This window comes from Melanotaenia boesemani, chromosome 9, assembly GCF_017639745.1.
Source record: "Melanotaenia boesemani isolate fMelBoe1 chromosome 9, fMelBoe1.pri, whole genome shotgun sequence".
NCBI classification, from domain to species: domain Eukaryota; kingdom Metazoa; phylum Chordata; class Actinopteri; order Atheriniformes; family Melanotaeniidae; genus Melanotaenia; species Melanotaenia boesemani.
Genome location: NC_055690.1, coordinates 11,473,766 through 11,494,401, shown reverse-complemented (window position 1 = coordinate 11,494,401; position 20,636 = coordinate 11,473,766). Strand labels below are relative to the sequence as shown.

Below are 20,636 nucleotides of genomic sequence, written 5' to 3'. Positions count from 1 at the left end.
TGGCCTCCTGAGGCTGCTGCTTGTGAGTGCAAATGTCGCTGGATTCAATCAAAAAACAGACAAAGAAAAAAATGAAAAAAGAAAAAAAAAAGGGTGAAAGGAAATATGACTAGGAGAATGTGGTAACCATAGGGTGGTGGTCATAAAATGAGGGAATATCCTCATGTTTGGTCAGATTAAATAAACCACTCTGCATGTGGGACCCCGACACATTTAAACATGCTCCCTTGCAAGGAAATGCAATCATCATAGGTCCCATAGGATGAAGTTGAAAATGTAGCAGGATCTGAATGCAAATGCTGCATCTCACATAAATATTGCATGATTTCACACTGCTCGAATAAATCTGTTTAATCTTGATGATGCCACGCTGATTTGCTTCAAAAACAGTAAATATTATGTCAAGACAGATGTTGCAACATGTCTTTTGCTAAGATGACAGGACATGAGGTCATTAGTGTTCTGCTTCAGCACTTTAAAAGAGGCCGTAATCTCCTCTATCATTGTCTGCACTGGGTGTCATTATACATTATGTGATAGCAGATGATATTGTCAGCTGTCACAGCTTTTTTTATTTTTTATTTTATCTCACCTTTATCAGAATCCAGCCATTCGTGAACAGTGGGTTAAATGCTTTCTAATGAGCATGCTGCTGCACCTGTAGAAACCGCATTTCCACAAGCCTCGTAATTATCTCTCTCAGAGAAAATGGAAGGTGCTGCCACACAGAAGAGGTAATGTGCTACTTGCTGCCTTTCTGTGCATTTGCTGTGCCTCAGTGGTGCAGGAAGGCAGAGCTGGGTGCCACATGAATCTGGCAGTGGCACGGCAGCCCTGTCTGGAGACAAGGTGATACGGACTGGAAATAATGAGCGTGAAAGAACGAGTTAAGAGGTGCACTCATGCACAAATTTTCTGCACATTAAAACGCCAGCATGGCCTTGCGGAAAGGTCATGTTATTCAATAAGGATGTGAACCAGTGCGAATGGGAGGCAGGAGTAGCTGGAGATAATGCATGTAGGTACACAGCTCTGTGTCTGTGCGCTACTTCATTATCTTTGATCACTCCTGATATCATGTCAGAATACGACAGATGACATCTGACTGCTTGCATGTCTGAGGGATGGGGTTTTCTTTGTAACCACTCAGTAGCAGCAACCCTTCTGCTTTCCTGTCTGAAATAATTATCCAGATTCACTTTAAACTATTCCAGCTTCAAGCAATCAGGTACTACTGACTTTCCTGTCCACAATTTTGTTTTTCTTTTAATTATCACATCAGTGACTGTGTGCTGGAGTGACTTTAACCTCCACTGGAAATGTCAATGTTCATTTGAAGAAAATATTTACGGACACCTGTAAATGAGCAAAGGTGTTAAGTTGATGAGGCTTTGTTCTTCCCCACGTGTGTCATCAAAGGGGTGGGGTGAGCACCTTGGGATTAGGAGTTGTTAGTACCAGGGTTTCAGGGAAAGGTGGAGAGCAGAAGGTGCCAGCTTCTCTCTCTGTGTTGCAGCTCAGGACGGCATGTCAAACAAACAGTCGCTGCACAGCAGTCAGGGTGTTTGTCCACGTGGCACTCTGGACTAGATTCAGTCCACCCTGAGGACTTGACTCACACATGCCCTTCTCCCTGCCCCCTATACCCCCTCTATTCCCATCTCCTCACCTCAGTGTCCAATTACAGTCCACTCTCATTAGCACAGTGTCTCTCCAGCGAGAGCCTTTCAAAGGGCAGGGATGGCTGCCGCTGCAACAAAGCCACCAACACGAGATCTATCAAAATCCAAGGAAAGAGTGAAAAAGGCAAGTGCAGGCAGGACTTCTCATTATAGAGTGCTGTAGAAGGTGAGGGACATAAAGAGCGGCAGTCCCTTACTGTGCTGAGTGTCATGTTGTCTTTTCACTCTCTTAACAGGACTGACCTCCCACCTGCCCACAAACCAGCTCCTCCTCCACCCAAAAAGAAGAACAATGACATGAAGGGACACTTGACATCTGATGACATCCAAGTAAGATCACCCTTTTCCTCCATTTTGTGTCCCCATCCTCTCTGACTGAACCTGCCAGATTTCTTACTGAATTATCCACCACTTTTCACACTTTTCAGGGAAATTTAAGTGTGATTATGTTATTTTTTTTTTTTCTAAATGCAAAATCAAATTCAGAATATTGATCATCATTGTAATGCATCTATGAATGCAGTAATGTGGCCACACTTTACTTTTCTTATATCTTAAAAGTTTATGTATGAGCAGTTGGACTGTGAGACGCTCCATTTGCCTTTTACTTTCAACATATTCAACAGAAACAACTTTTCACTATCTCACTGAAAATATCAAAAGGTCATAAGATGATGTTCAGGTAGCAATGGAAGGTTTTTAAACCTAAAAAAAGGCTTTAATGTTGTGAATTATGAGACACTTCTAAGAAAACTGAAGATGTTAAACTTTTCACAACAAGCACTTAAATGGTTCAAATCATATATTGTATTTTTAGGACAAAGTGTTAAAATGAATGGTTTAGTATTAACCTTTCACTGGTGTAAAATCCGAGCACCACAAGGTTAAATTGTAGGGCCATTGCTCTTTTGTTTATATATGAATGAGTTGCCAAATAATCATAAAATCCTTCAGTGCCTAATGTATTCAGATGATGATATCATTAACGTTTTTCCAAAGACTTCACAACAGGCCGCTGAGTTACTCAGGAAGGAAAAAGTCAGTTTCTCAGTGGCTTAATAATCGTTTCTTGTCTTTGAACAGCACAAAATCTGTTTCAATGTGCTTTTTAATCAGATGATCCACGTGTGTGACAGTTTAAATATGTGTGTGCTGTTTCAGACTTATTTAAATGTTGGGACTCGTATTAGGAAAGTATCTAAAGCCATCACAATGAATCCGAACAGTTTCCGTTTGATGAGATCCTGCTTAGTTCTGCATGCAGTCAATGACTGTCACATTTCTCGTATTGTCTAACAGTTTGGGGTCAAGCTAGTCAGTCAACATTGACACCTCTTATGTCTAACAGTAGAAATAAAACAAATATTTTAAAATGTATTTTTATTTCTTCCTCTTTTTTTCCTTGGCTAGAAGTACATTCATAGCAAAGGTTACATATTTTTACTTTAAAATATGTCGTCCTTATGCTACATAGTTCTTGATAAAAAGTGTCAAACATTCAGTTACAGAAATGTCACCTGAGAGTAGCAGAATACCTCCATACTCTGAGTTGAGCCTGCAACGTGTACAATTAGCAAAGTTACACCAGTTAATTTCCTAAATAATTAAAAACTATCAGCCAGTGTAACAAGTGAATTTCTCCACTGTGAGATAATAAAGTCTAATCTATCTATCTATCTATCTTTGGTTGAGTTTTTATTTATTGACTGAAAAACATGTGCAGAGGGCTTTGATTCTGAGCACTGCATATTTCTAATCCCTGCATAGAGTATAATGTTTTAATTCAGATTATTTTATTTAGACCTCAGGTGATTAGAGATAAACAGGTTTGTTTTCCACCAGTCTGTTCTTTTTTTTTTAAACCTCCAGACATGTTTTCGTCATCTGGAGGACTAATCAGACACCAATTGACTGTCAGTTTATGTCTTTGTGAAGAAAATCTACTAAAATATATTTTTTCTGACTACTAACCTGAAGCCAACAAGCAAACTATCCTCTGCATGAAACAGAAGGTTTTCATGCAGAGGTTTCACCTTCTCAGAGTGGAGTATATATATATATATATATAGCAGCAGAAAAAATACATTTGGCTCTTTAAGGAAACAAAATAGTGTGTAATCATTCGTTGTATGGAGAATAGACAAAGATCAATCATGTTCACTGAAGCTGCAGCTTAAACAGGAACTTTTCCTGACTCTGCTTTCCAAATCTCAAACCTTATCATCCACAGTCACACTGACTCTGGGTCTAGATCCTGGTTGATAACAGGCTCCTGGTGTGTGTTTCAAACCTTTTTTATTAGCTGCTGGTCCCATATGATAGACATAGATTTTAGTTATTGGTGGACACATATTCCTTCAATCAAATGATAAGTACAAATATCCTCTCTGGGAGAGAATAGAAAGATAAAAGACTTTCAACCACAAGAATAACCACAAGAATTTAGTTTAGTTCCTGAGCGCATAACTGTTCAATTCTATTTCTATAGGCTTTTGTTTTCTGTGGCTGTGTGCTTGGGTTTTAACAAGAGGTTGGTTAAGTTAAGGCACCAAAGACTTGATGAATGTTGGAAAATTATTTGGTTCAGGCTGCTGATAATAACCTGGGAAGCAGAATTGGTTTCAGTGGTTTTGGTGTTTGAAAAACAGGGACAAGAGGTATAGGTGCTATCCTGATCTACAGTGCAAAAGTTTGCACTCTTACATCAAATGCTCAAAATCTGAACAATGAAATTTTGATGATGTTCAGCTTCTCACCACAGAATAATTTACACATGTAACTTCTTGCTGTATTGATGGTGAGATCCATGTTTGTCTCTAGAAGTTGGATAGGGATGCTAGTCAGCTAACTCCCATGTTCAAAACATCCATTTTACACTCCACATCCCTCTCTCACAAGTTGTTAGTTAAAAACACACTTGTTTTGGCTTGTATTAGTACACACATTTTATGGTTAGTAAAGAGTCAAAGATTTTACCATTCAGAATTTGAAGTTTCCATCATGTTGCCTACAACAAACAGGCTAGGGACACTTTGCTGTCTCATATTTTCAAACCAAACGAACCTATTACACATATTTCTGGTGAGAATGGGTGGAATGATGATTGACCTAAGTTAAACAGTGGGACATCTGGACAGTGAAAGTAACTGAGAATGGGAAGTGTATGAAATATTTTCTCTTTGCAAAAGTACTGTTTAAGAGAACTGAGAAACAGTATGTAATGGTTCATTCCATGTGAAGCTGTAATACAGACTGCAGAAGTTAATGTTTTCAGTTCTTGCTTGGAAAAAAAGCTTCATTCACACAAAACTCATTCATTCATTCTGCATATCAGCCACATTATGTGGGGATGGTTGCATCCTTGACTTATCAACAGTTTTAGTCGAAAAAATGGTTTGAGGTGATCCAGAATAAATCTAAAGTTAATCAGTGTTAAAACTTCAAATACAAACAAACATATCAGAAAAACAATGTTTTGTTCTGCTTAGTCGGGTGGTTTGTCATGATGATTCTTTAAATAACACTGAGATTATCTCAAGGTCATTTGTAATGACACAGTTCTAATTACTCTTCATTGTTTTTTGGTTTTACATGACTTGATTTTATTTTACTTTTAAAATTAGCTGAAATGTTAACTCTATTCTGTAGTATGCACAGTAAGCCATAGAATTAAACACCTTCCTGATCCACTGTAGGCCTTTTTAAGAGTTCATCTGTACCCTTTCTTTGGTGACATGTGGTGTTTGGTTCTACACATTTACAGCACATTATCTATTGAACTGGTGTGTGGGGTGTTTAGAGGATGGGTCTTGGTTTGTTTGTCAGGTATCTTAATCAGTTCCTGGGCCTTGTTTATGGTTTTGTGGAACACAATGTCCCGTTGACCGTTGTCCATGAGGAAAGCTGTTGTCAAAAGAAGAGGTGTGATGAGTCCGCAACCTGTTTACAGTCACGGACATACTTCTTTTCTCTAAATGTATTCATCGCATTGTAAACTAAAGATAAAACCTCCCCTGCACTGATCGAGTCCTGACAAAGCAGCAGCGCGCAAGTGAGAACTAGCTGATAACAGTTAAGTGGGGAGGGGGTTACAAGGGGAAGCAAAATCCACATGCATGTTTGGAGCAGAACATTGTATTGAAATGAGGTGATAATTGTTGATAACTTTAACTGTCAGTGGTTTTCATGCTTTGATGATTTGGTGTATAACAAATATCTGCCTATGAATATGCACACATGACCTCTGCAGGCTTCTCTACGGGTGAAACTGAAACCTGCTGGATGCAGAAATTTATTTTTTTTTCCTCAGGACTGGTTGGTACCTTGGTAACTCAGTAGGGTTGAAGATAATCTGGCAGTATCATACTTTAATCTTTGTCCAACGCATAAAGGAAAAATGGCACTGCACTCAGAGCATCGACATCACAAACACTTGGAGTTCGAGGCCAGCCCCTTTGTGGTGTGTAGAAATGTTCCATGCAGTGGGTTACATATGAAGCCTGGTTCTCAGCTCCCTGCTTGCACTCTGGTATTAAATTCTCTACTTTTTGATGTGGAAATTGTCATGCCAACTAAGAGCAAGTCGACTGGAAGAAAAAAATTAATCATAATGCATTTGTCAGTCTTTTGATCCCTTAAATTGAATAACACAGTGGTGTGGAGAGAAAATGCATCATTCAAATGCAACAATATGAATCTCAGATGTTCTTTTTTTCTTTCATTCTTTTTGATAACTTTATAGTTCTGAATTGCTTTGATGGCTGACATTTGGTTTTATTGCAAAATTGAGACAATTACTTAATGGCAATTTTGGAAACCTTGATTTGCTTCAAGAATATTAATTAACCAATTAACCTGTCATGAAATACCTCTAGAGCCTGTTTTGTGTATAAGACCTCAAATCCCTCAAAAAGCTCTATGCTGCAGGATGAAAATGACGGAGCTCGATGGAGCCATTAGAAGTACGCTGAGAGGAAAGTCTGAGATGGACAGCTTGTTGAAAAGGAAAATTATAGGCTTTTCTGTTGAGTTACTGTTTCTGTTATGTCACAGATTAAAAGAACTGAAGCTTAAGTGAGACCCATATAGTTGATGTATGGCTCAACATTCAAATGATACAAAGCAACTGCCATGAATGCTGTCGCCATTTTATTTTTAAATTTTTTGTCTCTTTTTACGAAGAAAAAGGGTCTTAAGGCAGTGTGTCATTTCACCACTGTGTTTGTACTTTTGTTTTTGTACTAACCATACACACTAAAATATAAGTTGTTGAATGAAAATTAAAATAGGGAACAAATTTCCAGTTATATAGCTTTTATTCAGTGTTAAGAAATGAACTTCTATAGAATTTAGGTTCATATTTAAAGAACAGATTTGATTGATACTGAGAGGCATAGATTCCTATGCAACTTTTCCTGAAATACAGGATAACTGCAAAACACTTTTTGTAAAATAATTACCCCCCCATCCCTTTTAATCCTTATCAATTATCTCCATCATGTAATTTTCTTTAAACATCTTCATATAATCACCTAGGAGATTACATCTTTAGCTGAAGCAAAATCCTCTGATGAAACATTTTGAAGAAATTCAAGTAGTTCAGTTATGTAAGCAACAAACATCGACCTCATCACGCAACAGCGTCATTATGTCATACAAAGCAGTGTCACCTTTGAACGACATTCTCTGCAAATGAATCTTTTCCATGATATGTACACTTTTTGTAAGCACTTTTGCAAGAAAGAAACTTCTGTATCTCCTATGAATATATTTCTGTTTCAACAGAAAAAAAAAGAAAAACATCAGAAACATTAAAGGCTCAAAGTTGAACTCAAAGCATTTCTTTAAATTTAAGTTTTTGCATCTAAGACTTCTACTTCTGCTGTCTAGTTTCAAATCCACAGAGTGGATATTTGTTTAGAACATTGACAGAAAATGAACCATCTTGGAATAGAATGAATATGTTTTTCCAAATGCTTCATCTTGATATGGAAATACTGCATTTGCCAAGCTGTAATTAATCTGTTATATAGATGTTTTCTAATCAAATTTTACATTCAAGTGTGAAATAAATTCCCTGTGGCTGTCATGCAACTCTCTTCTAGCTTTACAGTTGCTTTACCGTTTCTGCTCAGCTATTTCAAAGCTTTGCATCATACATTTGTCCAATATGGAAGTGATTAATTTGTCAAAATAACTTTGGTGCACATTAAAAGTTAAACAGATCAGCTGAAGTTTAAACTGCTGTCAAGCTGTAGTCCTTTTCAGTGCTGACATTAATGCTGCTGGTGTCTTCTCATTAGCACTGAAAAACAAATGTGAGGAAAAGAATTCAAAAACTGTCAACATAATGTTCAGCTGCTGCCATGTTGGTGCTTTGAAGTAGCATAAATCCAAGTAAAGGTTTCTGTTTTAGTGCTGCACTACTGGCATCCTCATGAGGAGCTCCAGTATAAAACCAGTCTCACTGAGCTTTTGTTCTTTCTTACAGGTGGTTCATCTTGACAAAGAGGAGGAAATGCAGAAGCTTCCTCTTCAGCCTCCTTATTATGACATGGCGCCCTCCGAGTCCTCCCCCTTCACTGATAAGCCGGTGAGTGCTGTTGCCATGCGTAGGTTCATAGCTGCTTCTCTGTGATGGAGTCAGCGCGGCTGCTGTTGTAATTTGCCAGTAAAGGTCCCGCATTTTGTTACCGTTATGCTTGGATGTATTTGAGAATTGAATTTGTAATGAATGATGCTCTGAGGTCACTGAGGATCTTTCGTTTTTGCCTGACCGGTGTTAAAAGTGGAGGCTGACCAGTAAATCTGCAGGGTGCTTTGGCTAAGCTCCTTACCTCACCATCTACATCAGCACCTCTCATCTTCTGTAAACGTGTCTGGCCAACATCCTGCCTTTCTCTGCGGACTGTGTTCCACTCTGGCCCTGGTGCTCATTACCCCCTCTGCCCTCTGCCTCACCTCTCCTTCACTTCATTTAATCCACTGTAATTATTTGTGGGCTTGCCTGGCAACCGTGTGCAGATAAATTGCAGTGTGATGCTCTACAGTACATCGCCGCCCCTGCAAGTTGACAATGAAATGTTTGCCTTGCTGTATCTAAGGCTTCTGCAAACTGTGGTGAACCTCCTTCAGTGGCACAGATGCTTAAGAACGTCTGGGTATTTATTTGCTTAAGCTGGAATCTCAGCGTTTAGACAATGTATGTGAACTTGTAAGCTTGTGTGCTGTGTGCGCTATACTGAATGAAATCCTTTCAACTGTGTCTGTGGTTAATGTGAACATATCCTGGAGCCAGCACGCACAAGCTAGGAACTATTTTCTTTGACTTAGTGTTACTGATTCTACCTGCAATGCTAATAGAGGAAAGAATTGCCATGTTGTCTGTAACAAGGAAATAAACTGTTGCGGTTGTAGAAGAGAAACTGCACCCTGTTCATGTAGAAAATGATGACAAGAACACGTTGGTGTCTCTCGTTCCTCCATACACTGTAAAACCTCATGGTTGGTTTGGTTAAATCAGTTTATATTTCAGATCATTTTAGAAGTTACAAACCACAACTTTGAGGAGAATTTGCGCACCACTCATTATGTTTCTGACAACATGAAAATAAAGTCAATCAGTTTAGTACCACATGAAAATTATGTGGAAATAAATTATTTTGTAATCTGAATCAATGTTTTTTTTTTTAAACAAATGATTGAGATAATATTTAATGTTAATTCAGTTCAGTTCTATTTTATTTATACACCAACAATTCACAACAACATCATCTGAGAACACTTTAAAGACAAACAGTTTAAGCCAATTCATTGTGATTCAATCAGTTTTCATACAAGTCAGTTCATAAATTAATAGTCTAGGTAAGGAAATGTAGTGCAGTAATGGGATAACATAACATAACCAAGTGGTGAGAGATGACTCAGGCACGTTTACTTCCACAAAATTTAAATAAGACTCATTATAGTCACAGAAAAAATTGATCTACCAAATGGTAGATCAGATGTTTTTTTTTTTCCAGGAAGTCCCATTTAAACACAGTCTTATTTATAAGAGAGACCTGTTTATACAGCAAACCAACAACTGTTCATCAGCAATGTATGTCTCTGGTTGTCTGCATCCTTTTTCTTAAGCTTATTCAGTAAATTGTTCAGAGTCATGTTGCTTAAGAATAGAGTTAGTGCTGTTTCTTCTAGGTTTTAATCTCTTTGAAAAAAAGTCTAATATGAAACTTTATACATTAAATCACAGGGCGCTGCTGTACAACATCTTAATAAACCCAGTGGTTTATGGTTGAAGTTAAATATCTCAACTATCTGTAAGACTATAAGCTTACTTACCTCCTCCCTGATGGTAGGAGGTAAAATTATACTGCATCTTCACACTGGCTGACAGAAAGTGTGTATTTCTTGTAATATGCTGAATGCAATGTATGAAATCCCCAGTTTTAAATATTGATTTATGCTATAAGTTTTAAATGTACATACAAATATGCATCATTTTCTTCCAAAACTTTGACAAGTAGATATGAGATAAGTAGAAGTAACATATGAAATGTTATTGTTTTTTTTTTGTCTTTTTCCAGCCTCATTCATATAATGTATTAACAATAACTTTAAAAGGGATGATTATTACACCAAAATACATAATTTACAACAGATTAAAGTTTTAAAACAAGTCTATTTCACGTCTTTAGTTTATTCAGAGGCCAGAAAAAAATTGGCTAAATTTGTAAAAAAACTCACCAGTTTTTAGGAGGCTGCTTTCAATCAGTGCTCAGTCTTTTTCTTCTTCTTCTTCTTTCTTCTTTTTAAACAATATCTGGGTCTCAAATTGTTTGTGGAAAACTGGGATTTTTGTTTCCAGTGTCCTTACCTACATTAATTATCAGTATAGTGACTGTCAGCTTAAACAAATTTAGCATGATTCAGGTCTAGTCGGATTTGATGGGATTTTTCATTTTGTAATCTTCTCATAATGTTTGGAAATAAGTGGTACTGAGAGAGAAGATAAATAAAAGTTTCTCTCTTTGCAGTTGTCCTTTCCATAATGAGGCCAGGCACTTAAAATGATCATTTGAGCCAATTTGTTGCACATGCAAGCACTTTTTCTTTGGCACAGGCATTTGTCCAATTACATCAAATGAAAGCTGTTAGGTGGGTGCCTGTCACTATATTGGTGCTCATAAACAGTACACATGGAAATACACAGAAAAGCAGCCCAAGATTGAAAAAATATTTTTAAAAACCCATTCCAGTACAGTATTCATGTGTCAAACTCAATCTGAAGTATCTTTTTGAGAGGCTTTTAGGAGGAGGAATAATCTGTTGGTGCACTTTTTGTAGTAGACAGACTTACTAAATGAAGCTGTCATTTGCAACCTGGACTCGTCTTTTGTGTAAACCAGCAGGCAGGGAGCTGAAAGCTAAAGACAAAGTCAGGAATTCAGAGGAAAAGTCAGAAGAAGAAAAAAATGTAAAAATGCTTTATGTCTGGGAAAGTTTTCACTCAGTCCAGGTGAAGTGAATTTTGCATCGGGGCTATGGTGGAGCAGGTTACCGAGAATCGATACTGCAGACATCCCATCATTTTAATTACAACATGGCTTAAGGAGAAGCTAAGAAACTTACATATTTCTTCCAAAAACTTCAGAAGGCTATATGAAACTGTTAACCTCCAGGCAAGTTCTTGTTGACTTTGCAGAGCAGTGAAGGATACACATGGACAAAAACCCACCAAACCCTCACACCGTTCACTCTGCTGCCACGCAAACACCTCTGCTGCTGTAAAACCAAACTTTAAAGCTGTTTGTTTCCTCAGGCTGGAAGACGACTGAATTCATCCTCCACACTCCACCGTAAAAAATACTTTCATTCTTGATTATTTATTCATTCATATATAACTTTTTTGTTTGTTTGTTTGTTTTTTTTGTGAGAAGCATAAAGTGGCTGTAATTTAGTTGTACAAGACTGGTTTTACAGTGCTACGTTTCTTATTCACTCTGGTGTTTTTTTTTTTCTAAAAGTGCTAAAATCAAACTGTAAGGTTTTGTATCTGATTTTTCTAAATAATTTAACTGATTTTGATCTTCATTATGACACCGATGCACTTTTGTTGTGGAACAGTTGTGCTTCATGCTGCTGATGAAGAGCATGTGTCAGGTTTCATTCATTAGCTGAAGTTGATAAAACAGCTTCACATTAATGTTTTATTTTACACTCATTCATCTCGATAAACTTGCAGGGTTACTGTAACTAAATGACTTTCATTCTTTCCCTGGGCAAATTGATTTTGATTTTCTTAGTAGTTGTTCAAGCGAATTAAAGTATCATCTTCAGTTTCATGCTCAGAGGAAGGGAATCTTTAATTCTGATAATCTGTGGACACCAGGGGTAGATTTTCCTCTGATTTATTTCTTATATCTGATACAATTCCACTCAAATGGAAGTTTTGGGCTGCACTTAAGATAAATGGGGTATCACTGAGGTTTGCTAAACACTATTTGTGAGAGTTATGCATTGACTGCTGAGCATCGAGTGTTACTAATGATGATTCTCTAGGGGCAAAACACTGTCTGCCAATTTTGAATGTGATGTGGCTGTAATTTTCCCCCTGATTGCACTCTGGTCATGACAAATATTCCAGAAATTTAAATATCCAGTAAGTGCAGAGTTAGAGTGGTGGGGAAATATGCACCAGTGAAGAGATTGCAAAGTAGATTTGAATTATTAAGATTGGAAATATGTAAAAGCTTCAATCATTTCTATGTCGTTCTTTCTGGGATGGAAATAAGGCACATTAATGCAATAGGGGTACAACAGATATTATCCAACTGCATTTCTCATCCACAACCTTCCACCATCCATCTAAAATTATTTTTAGGCAGACATGGGAAAGCAAACACCTTTCTCATTTTTTACACCTTTGATTCAGTTACCGGGTGAAAAGTGGCACTAACGTTCACAGCAGGGGGAGAAACTTTGACGAAATGTACTAATGTGTGACTTTTTTTGGTATAAAGATAATTACAACCAGGATTTTCCAAAAGGTCTGAATTACAGTTTTAACAGGTAAAAAAAAAATATCTGGATGCAACAGCGAAGTTGCTTTTATGCCTGTTTTTACTCACTTTCTGGATGGCTATAGGCTTTATCCAGCTAGGGTTACAATTAAATTAGACTCAGTAGCTGGATGTGCTCTCTTCCATGTGAACATACAATAACAATCTGTCAGGAACATGCAGGTTATATTTTTTTTGGCAAAACATTTTTCCCAAACATTATGTAATTAACCTGTTTCCTAAACATAATCTATTATTTATTTATTTATTTATTAAAAGAGGTAAAGACTTTGGTGATGATACTTATAATATCATCCAGCTGGAAACTGTTGTAGTATATAACCATGCTGTATCATCCTCAATATCCATCTGTCTTCATTTTTTTCACGGAGCCAATAAGAATCACATAAGATCTGCAGCTTTACATTCAATTCTTCTTTAATAAGAAAAGAGAGCAAAGGAATTTTAAATCTCATCTGCTTGGATATTGTGTTACCATGATATCTGTTGTGTTTTTGGCCTTTAAGATTCTACAAACATCAAAATTAAAAAACAGTAATATCCATAGATTTTCATAGTTGATTGTCAGGATTTATTTTTCTTTTGAGCTTTTTATTTAGTAAAGAGCAGTTTTTAAAAGTATTTTGGGAGTTGGATAAACAGTGTTAAAAGCTTTTATTGTTGGCTATTGATTACCCCATTAAGGTCATTTACTCAGTCAGCATCTTGGCCAAACAATCGGTCACTCAATCATTTGGCTTGTTTTGTGCTCAGTGGTCAGACGCTTGTTGAATAAAGGTCTTTGTCCATGTTTACATGTGTGCTTATATCCCAGGGTGTTGAATAAACCACACCACCATGACCATTAAATGCTTCTGGGCTTTGCAAATGCCTCCAAGCGCTGAACAATTGCTCTGTGAAAGTTATCAGGATGCAAAAATTCCAGTCCTTGTGGTTTGAATGATTGCATGGACATGCATTCATCATAATCTGTACATTTGAGCTACACACAGCTAGTTTGTCTTTGACTTGTTAAGTTACAGAATTTTTATTTTTTTTAATCCAGTTTTTGTGACCATCAACCTTGATTCCTGCAAAATTTCTGAAAAAGCACATTTAAGCTAGAGACACTGTAACTCAATTATTTTTCATTTTCGCATGCACATAGTTTAATTGAACAATTCTGGTTCTCAAAATAATGCAAAATGTAGTTAAAATGATCACAGTAAACACAGACAGAGTCCTTCTCCATGTCTAACTTTTTATTTCACGTTCAGTTTTGATTTGTGTGTTATGGTTTTCTGTGCAACATCTCCATCTTTATGTCGACTTGTCACATTTAATTATGTCATCTTTTTTCTGTGTGTTTCATGCTTACACATTTTTCTTTGCCTCCCTCTATAATACTACTGCTCACATGCTCAAAATCTCTCAGTCCGACCTTCAGCCAACATTTCTCTCATCTGTCTCTATCCATCTCTTTGTCAGGTTATCTGTCTTTCTCACTCTATCATTATTTGGCTACCTCACTCCTCACACACCTTTCGCCTCTCTTGTCTCCAGAACTCTGGCCACAAGGACTGTGATGTCCAGTATGCGGAGCTGGATACTGCAGCTTTGGCCTCGTCTCCAAGCCCACGAAGCTCTGCTCACACTGGCCCTGGGGACCTTGTCGAGTATGCAACCATCCAGCCTAGCTCACACTAGCGCATGCCATTATAGGCCTTTCCCCTCAGACTTTGGCCTCAAGGTACTCAGACTGATGCACTCCAACCCTTCGTTCATACCCCTTTCACATGCATTTACTTCCCTTTAAAAGCTCCACATGGACCCCTTGTCTGCCTTCCTCTTTGGTCTTGGCCATCTTTTGATTTCCTTCTCATTGCTCTGCAGAATGCTTGATTTAAGCTGAGATATTTTCAGGCTATTATTAAACACAATAGGACTCGAGCAGAGACACACAACTCTTGGAACAACAGAAACACACTGGAGCATGAATCTAAAGGCATATCATTGTAAGAAATCATAGGATCGGTCATAATAGTGTGGTTTTAATCTCAGAAAATATCAGGCCAACTATAAATCACCAGCAAACAGTGATTCTTATTTTATTCTCCACTAAAAACATGGTGCATCACTGAAGTGCATGGACATGGAGGGAATCAAGACACTTTCTGTTTATGAGGTAACCATAAACCCATAAATAGTCATTTTGCCTTACAGTTCCTATGAGTCAATTAAAGAACAGTTTGCAGCAACTAAAACAGTAGAAATGTTTAAAAATATAGCTTTTGAAAACCTACGTCTTTAATGTGTACAATGAAATAAAGAGCTATTAAATTTTTTTTTGGTACACTTGCAAAACTAATCTTACTAGTGATGCAGCATGATGCAGCATGAAGGAAAGCAACAAAGCTTGTATGCTTAAAAACACAGGAGATTAGTAGCAGAGAAGATCAAAAATTGCAAATGCACCAGCACATGCCGTGCTACAGCTTTACAATAATGATCCCAATTGGAATCAAAGAGACCAGGAAAGAGCAAGGATTAGGGCAACATATCATTTATCAGAGAGAAATTAGTTTGTAATGTGAAGAACTGTAAAACTTAGATAATGATTGCTAATGTTTTTACAGTTTTCCATTACATATCAGAGTATAACAACACAATATATAAAAAATGTTGTTTTTTACTACAGGAGCACTTAACAGGACAAAAAACATGACCTAATGTCCAGGAAGTAGTGGAAAGACAACCCGCTATATTTCAAATTTTATAAGAAAGCAAAACTACTTTTTATGACACCTGCCACCGATGTTGGAGTGGGAGACGGAGGAGCAGTCAAGAGGGAAATAAAAGATGACTTATCAACTCAGAAAAGAAGATATACAGCGTGCACGTCTCGTCTGCTAGCACTCCGTCATCATCAGTTACTCGTAAATCTCTATCCTGGCAGCCCAGTGCTGATAGAGCTGCACAGAGAACCACTATCTCATGATCAACCTGAAACATTCAGGTGAATCTAAAATAAACGGCACACGGTCGAGCTTGTTGCTGCAGCTGTATCAATGAAGTCCCGTCTCTTCACCTGTATAAGGTTTGTCCAGGCAGGAAAGCAAACCGTCTCAAGTTTGGAAAAAATGTGGATCTCTGATCTTTCAGCTGGATTTCTGCATTTATCCCACATAAGAAGTTGAGTTTTATTTCATCTGACAGTGTCAAATTCACAATGTGTGTCATGAAAAAAAAAAAAAAAAAACTTTTCTGAACGGTTAGACATATTTAACCCTTCAGAAAATCGTCAAGTGGTTTTACTTCTTGTTAACCATGATTGGTAACAGCAAAAGAAGCTCTCATCTTCTAGATTGGGCTTTGATATGTCACCTGAACCCCACAGAAGATGGCTGGGAAAAAAAATCCCTCCATTACACACAAACACACTCCTCTGCATCACTTGAACTCTTCAGATATAGCAAAAGTGGGATATAAGAGAGCACAAATAATTTTGTAGCTGGAAAGGTTGTATTGGTCTCCTTGGCAATCCATAAAGAAGGTAATTCTGCAGGCAATCCAGGAGATTTTCTTCAGGCACTTATTGAAACATGCAGAGGCAAACAACAAAGTGTGTTAAGAGGGTATTGTTTGCAACACTTCAAAGCTTAGACAATTCAATTCCAGGGAAATAAAAGTTGAAATAGTTTGCATTATACACATGAAGCTGTAAATAAATCTGACCATAACTCCACTCTATGGAATCATTCCACACTATGAGTAATGCTAATTAACTTATAAACCACTATTTTCTTATGGAACATAAAAATAACATATTAAATGTTGAAAGCAAGATATTTTACTTTATTAAAATTATTAGGTCATCTTCATTTTGATGACAGCAATATGTCTCAAAGGATTTGATATAGTAGCAGCTCAACAGTTCAGTCTTTTTGTCATTCTGAGTTTCATGGTGCACCAAATGTTTGCGGCTGGAGTGCAGGTAGGCCAGCTCAAAGCTGTGTGTACCTTTGATTTGCCTTGCTAGTTTTAATTAGATTTAATAATCTAGTTATAATTTTAACAGATGGAAACAATGTTTCTTTCAGCCTAATTCCATTTTACTCTTGACCCTGAGAAAACAAGTGTTTTTGGATCATGTTAACATAAGTCTTCCTCTCTGCATGAGAGAGCTCGAACCTGCATTGTGGATTGCACCGTAAAACTCTGCTGACAGATTTCTAGAAGAGTCTCTGACCCCACAGAATGATTTCCAGTAGAGAATCATACCTGTTCTTAATGTAATGCTACCTGAGGCTCATCTCCCTTGCAAACAAACATCTCCAGATTCTCTGAATCTTTTGAAATTGCAAACAGTAAGAAATTGATTATTTTATGTTGAGCAGCTTGAGTCTGAGATTTTCTCTTTACGTCTGAGAGATCGACTCTGCCTCCTTGAGATGCTCTTTTTATAATTCATGTTACTGATCTTTTGCTAATTGCTGCAACATTATCCTACCATGCTTTCTTTTTAGTACTCACCACTCTTGAACCTTTTGGTATACTGTCCCAACTTTTCTGCAATATGTTGCCGACATCTAATTTAAGAGGATTTAATATTTTTCACAACATAGTAAATTGTCGCCCTTTTAAAAATTTGCTACGTTTTTTGGATTCAGTTGTGAGTAATAGAGGTTGTAGGTTAAGTTGTACCAGGAAGCTTTATTTGTGTATTTATTTATTTATTTGTTTATTTATTTATTTATTGCTTACTTTCTTTTTTAATTTAATTCTATTCCATTTTGTAGGGTGGTACACAGCTTAGCTGATTTTTGTGCACTATTTAGCTCATTTGCAGGTGTTTAGTTCAGGGGCTGGGCTAGACAGCATCAACAGATTCCTTTTGCATTACCTGCTAACTCGAAACACATTTCTGACCCCTGTGAGATTGTGTTGCTTTACAGTAAAACAAACTAAAGGGAAAATAAACCGGTTAGGCCCAGCTGTCTGTGAACAGGGAGGCTAGCTGCCAGGACACAGTTTGTATTCTACTTCATGTAATTCTTATTGTTTGCTTTCTTTGCAATTGATCCAATTGGGAAGTGATGATAAATGAGAAATTCTTCTCTGTACTATCAGTAATGAAGACGGAACATAACCGACAGCTCAGTTATAATTTGCATGCATGATGAATAATTACGATCCTGATTATATTAGAAGTGCATCATAAAGAGCTTGAGCCAGTCAGCCAACATTTATTCAAAAGCAGTATAAGTCTGACTTTGTCACTGCCTGCAAACAAACCATTTCATGTCCTTTCTGTGTCATCTAGAAATTATCTTCGTGCGCATACATAATTTGCCTTCTCAATTATAACGTCTTAAAGACATTCTTGAGGATGAGTAACATTTTTCTGCCACACAGGCGGTGTAAGGAGGTGGTTAGTGTGGCAGGTGATGGGTGTACAAATCTCAGGGATTTCACACCATATATAGTATGCATTGTGAACATTCTCAACAGAAAGAAAATGAACAACAGTGTTTAAACAGTTTAAAACTGTTAATAAACAAGCTTTCTGCTTCAAGGCACTGCTTAAATGAAAAAATATAACCACAGTAGATACTGAATGCAAAGATATTAAATGCATGCCTTGATGAAATGTGCACTATGATTATTCTTTAATCATTATTTTAACATAACATCTACGAGTAAATGTAAATGAAGAAGTATTACATCTTTTAAAAAGAATATATTTGCAGATGCAGACTATTTAATTAAAAACTAAATACAGGGACAAAAAGATCCCTCAGGCAACAGCAAACACAGTCCAGCAGACACAGGGGCGATTGCAAGAAACTTCTGACAATAATGGCAGTGCCTGCAGGTGGATGCTGGGTGGAGAGAAAAGGCTAATTAAAAGCTACATTAGAGGTGCCACAACAACAGTAGCAGCATTTGTTTGTATTAGTTTTGCAAATGAGCAGACAAGTAGGATTTCCTAATTCTAATGTGGACAATGGGTGAACTGACTGTCTAAACACACCTCATTATTGCAAAGATGCTGAACACAGAGTGCAGCAAGAAAGCAGTCTCACGGTGAAAATGAAAGAAAAACATGATGTAGACTTTAGCTGCTTGGTTGCCAGAACAGTCTGTGTTCTCTGTTTTGATTCTACAGGTTTGGAAATCTGCAAATGGGATAAATCGTCTTGTGTTTTGGTTTCAAATCTGCTATTAGTGTTCACTCGGGATGGTATGAAGCGATTGTGAAGGCAATACAATGTGTTTCACTTTGTTTTTATCCTCGTCAAACCATTCAGTGACCCGTCGCGCCCTGTGAATGGGGGCATTTAATCCTGGAGGAAACAACCCCCATCGAAATAGAAATATGATGTCATAGGATAAAGGTGATGACTCAGAACAACTTTGTGTTGAGCTGCAGTGACTTTTCTCTCTAAAGGAACATTTGGTCACACAATACATCAACCAAATGCCCCTGTAGCACAGCAGAGCTTTTCTTTTTACTTCTTTTCATCAAATTCCTTGATTGGTTTCCAAGTCAGTGCCTAGTGTCAAACCTTATCCAGAGCATCAGTTCTCTGCTTGTCTAGCTTCAACATCATAAGGAAAGATAGCTTCATCTCTCTGTTATACCAAAATTATACCAGTGGATGCATCTGTATGAATTTGCTAATCCAATTTTTCCTGCAAAAGTTTAGTTTTCTAAAAGTGAGCAGGGGTTGGAAAAGCACAGTAGTGTTAAGAAGTAGAAATACCTGGAAAAAAAAGAACGGTTTAAAAAAAGGTGCACGGTGTGAAGTGGACTTTCTGTGAAAAAAATAACCCTTTAAAGGACAAATCCAGTGGATGTTTCAGTGTAAAGCCAACTGAAACTTGCATCATAAATAATGTACGGATATAAAAAAAGCTCTTTTTAACTTGAAGTGTAAAACAGTCGTATTGGATTCAACGCTGAAACGACACATTGAGCAGGAATTGTTCGTATGGCTGAAGAATTTTTACTTAAATTAGGCCACAAATACAAAAGAATTTACTTTTCTGAATTTTCTTTATCAGCAGTGTTGTCTGGTTTGCTTTCAAACATGTCGCTAGTTACTGCCGTTTATAGTGTCAGGCTTCATACTCAAGTCTCTTTCTTGTTTGTTTTTTTTTTTTAGTCACTCTTACATCTGTGATATAATGATAGATTAACCAATGAATCACTGAATATTACTATTTCCTCCATGTAAAATGGAGTTGTTCTTGACATTATGAAACCTCATAATGGTGCAAAATGAAAAGATATTTGAGGATTTCCTTCAAATATATTATAAGCTAAAGTAACAAGAATTTTACACAATTATAAGCACTGTGCCGAATTAACCAAAATGTTTCTACTCAAAACCCATTACATGAGGCTTCAGAAGTTTATAGTAAAGCCTTGTCTTTGTGTCTTTAATGATAACACTGAAACAACCAAAGCTTAATGAGAGCACTATATGTTGTCGTAATTGGTTTTCAACACTGTTGACGATTAAATGTTCATATTAAGAAACATAAACTACAAACAACAGTTTTGAGATCAACTGAAAAAATATGACTATTTATCATCTTCTCACATCAACTTTCATAAAGTTTCATGACATTAAATCCATACCCAGTGATACTGTGGAACAGCTCTAATATGAAATGCCCCCTGGTGCCATCCTGTTGACATTTTCCTGTTTACTGTAAGCCTCATCTCGACTGGATCCAGTCATGAGGTTACACCGTTCAGAAGAGCTTTTGTTTGCTGGGACAAAAGTAAAACCACTAGTTCATTTCCAATATGACTTAATTCACATATTCTCTGAGAAAGGAAGTCTGTGAAGTTCACCTTTGGTCTGTAACTTTAAAGTAATCA

General features: G+C 37.1%; 1 protein-coding gene across 2 annotated transcripts in view; it reads left to right on the top strand.

Moving 5' to 3' along the window:
• Window positions 1-20,636, top strand: part of nectin1b (nectin cell adhesion molecule 1b) — a 157,996-nt gene that overhangs the window by 127,188 nt on the left and 10,172 nt on the right. The window contains exons 7-9 of one of the 2 annotated variants that reach the window (XM_041994186.1): window positions 1,919-2,012; window positions 8,173-8,274; window positions 14,306-14,480. In XM_041994186.1, the coding sequence (XP_041850120.1) occupies window positions 1,919-2,012; window positions 8,173-8,274; window positions 14,306-14,449 (340 nt within the window). In that variant the 3' untranslated portion in view covers window positions 14,450-14,480. Of the gene's footprint in view, window positions 1-1,918; window positions 2,013-8,172; window positions 8,275-14,305; window positions 14,481-20,636 lie in introns of those variants that run through there. The other variant, XM_041994184.1, reaches the window with a different exon arrangement.